This window comes from Cucurbita maxima, unplaced genomic scaffold (assembly GCF_002738345.1).
Source record: "Cucurbita maxima cultivar Rimu unplaced genomic scaffold, Cmax_1.0 Cma_Scf00054, whole genome shotgun sequence".
NCBI classification, from domain to species: domain Eukaryota; kingdom Viridiplantae; phylum Streptophyta; class Magnoliopsida; order Cucurbitales; family Cucurbitaceae; genus Cucurbita; species Cucurbita maxima.
Window position 1 is genome coordinate 665,723 of NW_019272070.1, and position 3,005 is coordinate 668,727.

The 3,005-nt window shown below is 42.4% G+C and overlaps 1 protein-coding gene across 1 annotated transcript; it reads right to left on the reverse strand.

Moving 5' to 3' along the window:
• Positions 1–464: 464 nt before the first annotated feature.
• On the reverse strand, positions 465–2,861 carry LOC111471637 (pentatricopeptide repeat-containing protein At4g16390, chloroplastic). The gene has a single exon (XM_023117346.1). The coding sequence runs from the start codon at positions 2,763–2,765 to the stop codon at positions 660–662; it is 2,106 nt and encodes a 701-aa protein (XP_022973114.1). The 5' UTR covers positions 2,766–2,861; the 3' UTR covers positions 465–659.
• Between the last annotated feature and the right edge of the window lie 144 nt (positions 2,862–3,005).

Sequence of the window (3,005 nt, forward strand, 5' to 3'; positions counted from 1 at the left end):
TCGAAGGGGGTGGACACAGGGCAGTGTGCCAGCGAGGAGGCTGAGTCTCGGAGGGGGTTGGACACGAGACGGTGTGCCAGCAAAGAAGCTGGGCCCCGAAGGGGTGGTGGATTGGGGCATCCCACATTGATTGGAGAAAGGAACGAGTGCCAATGAGGACGTTGGGCCCTGAAGGGGGAAGGTTTGTGAAATCCTACATTGATTTGAGAGGAGAATGAAACATTCTTTATAAGGGTGTAGAAACCTCTCCTTAATAGACGTGTTTTAAAAACCCTGAGGGAAAGCCAAAAAGGAAAAGTTCAAAGAGGACAATATCTGCTAGCGATGAGCTTGGAATGTCGCATTTCAAGTGTCAGGCTAATACACAAAACTAATCTTGCACAGACTAGAAACGATGTACGTTGAGAGTGCCAACCAAGGACAAAAATATACCGTAAACAGTTAGCAGTGAGCAAGAAAGCAGAGAGTTCAAATATCAATCTGACATTCATATGAACTATATACCCTACAATAAAAGAACAAAGATAGCAGAATTCTTCATTGCATCCTCCAACATTAAGTTCTCTTTCAAGAAATATATGGCCGATTCAAAGAAAGAGGAAAAAAGGGTTTAAATCAAAAGATATCACCACAAATATTATGGGACCTTTCAGAACAACCTATGCTGCCACTAATTCAGGTGAACTTCTAGACTCCAACCATGATTTTGCTGCCACTTTAGTCGTCAAAAACCAACCAACCTTTTCTGGAGCCTCATGGAATGGAGCATTTAGTTCCTTCAGATGCGATTCAAAGACGCTCGACAAACCCTTATCGGAATATTTGTGTTTTCCATGTCCAGTATTTATTCCAAGTAATGGTGGAAGTTCCTCCCCGGATTTCAGTTCCTTTGTTAAGTCATTTATCCAAACGTGTAATGCAGTGAGAGCAGCCCCAAGAGAAAGACCCTTAAGATATAGAGACCACTGAGTTGTAGACCTTGACTGCAAATCTGTATATATCTGAACCGAAAGCCCCAAATCCAGCAGCTCACATGCCTTATCCAAAAGATCTAAGTTTACACACAGATCAATCAAGCAATTGCAGTAAGCTTTTCTCACATCGTCGCTCACAACACTAAAGAGTTCCGAGGCTTCAGTTCTGAAATCCCCTTCCATGTCCTTCTCCCCTACCAAAAGTCTCACCATGAAACCGAGTTTTGGATTAGCTCTCTCGACACAATCTATTAGCTTACTAAGTTCATGTTTCGGCGTCTGGGTAATTACATTGAGAAGACAGCCACAGAATCGGTCGTCTGGAGTTAATCCCAACTCTAACAATCGATCAAATGTCCTCACTACATCATCAACACGTTTGGCTTTCCCATAACACTGGATTAATGATGTCAAGACAAAGATATTAGGGTCGAAACCGGCTTCCATCATCTCGTTCAACATTTCTTCCGCCTCTGATACGTTTCCACTGCAGGAATATATGGTGATCATGGAAGAAAAAGTCCAACTGTCAGGTGAGCAAGTCCCAGAACTCTTCATATCTTTAAAAACTTCAATAGCCTCATTAACGTAGCCAACATCGGCACACATAGCTAAAAGCGTATTGTAGAGAATTACATTCAACTGCAGTCCCTTTTCCTTCATCTCCTTGTACACAAGCATGCCATCCTCAGCATATCTGGCTCTTGCATAGGCACGTAAAAGAGAAGCATAAGTTGCCCAACTAGGTGAAAATCCATTCTTAATCATCTCTCTGTAAATTGTCTTGATCTGCCAGGGTCTTTTAGCCCTACCCATAGCAGCCAGCAAGCTGTTATATATAGCCAAGTTCGGCTTGATGCCTACAGCCTTCATTTCTTCATACACATTCAAGCACCCATCATAGTTCCCAGCCACTCCATGAATTTTGATCATCGTCGAGAATGTCGAAAGATCGATACGCCAGTTTTCTGTTCTTGCACGGTCATACAAGCTGAAAGCCATGTCCACATTACCAGCACGTCCATAGGCATCAATCATCCCAGAGTAGGTGATATCATCAGGATTACAGTCAAAACTTGGCATCTTCTCAAACCACTCAACAGCCTTATTTGGCAATGAACACAACCTAGCACAACTAATAATTGTAGAAAATGTCACATTATCAGGCTTAACTCCTCTCTTAAGCATTTCGTCGAACAGTTTCTCTGCACCCTCAAAATCTTTGCATTTCCTAAACACCTTCAATGTCACATTATAAAAAACCGCTTGTTTACTTGATTTCAACACATCCTGAAAGTACCGAAGCACAAGCAACGCAGTTTGGGAATTCGACATGTTATTCAGCACTCCAATAGCGTCCTGTTCTAAAATTTTACGATCTATCCTCTTCAAGACATCAGCAACATCATCCTCACAAGGATTGCAAGAGTCCAAAGACTCCGATATTTTCTTGAGAGAAGCATACCTGGCTTCGTACGATTGCTTCCGAAGCTTCGAAGCTCTGGGGCTACTGGGATTGACCCAAACGGAGGTTTTGGACGAGGAGCCGGATTTCCCATCTGGGAATTTCGAGATTTCATCATCAGAGGGGCTTGGATTCCGGGTTTCTTGAGGAGCGTATTCCTGCTGCGACACATTGGTAATTTGGAGGAATGGTTTTGAGTGATAAGGTATAGGATTGAGCTTGAAAACGCGAGAGGAGGACTTGCAGAGAGTTGTTTTAGAGTGAAAAGTGAGGGAATTATGGTCGGTGAAGAAGGTGTAAGGAAAATGGGAGAGCTGGAACGCCATCCCGGTGACTGTGTGGCACTCTCCGGTAAGTTCTTCTGGGCTCCCGGTTGAGTGGCTCCGTCCGCCTTATCGGCTTCACGCCTTTACATATTACCGGGTCTAATTTTCATCCTATTTTGGATATTTTTCGCTGTTTGCATATTGGTCCTCAGATTTGTAAATACTTTTCGTTTTAGTCCCTCAATTTTTTTTTTTTTTTTTTTTTTTTTTTTTTTTTTTTTTTTTTTTTTTTTTTTTTTT

What these genes read in the sequence shown, in the direction of transcription:
- LOC111471637 (XM_023117346.1), bottom strand. Translation starts at nt 2,765, where the DNA reads ATGGCGTTCCAGCTCTCCCATTTTCCTTACACCTTCTTCACCGACCAT.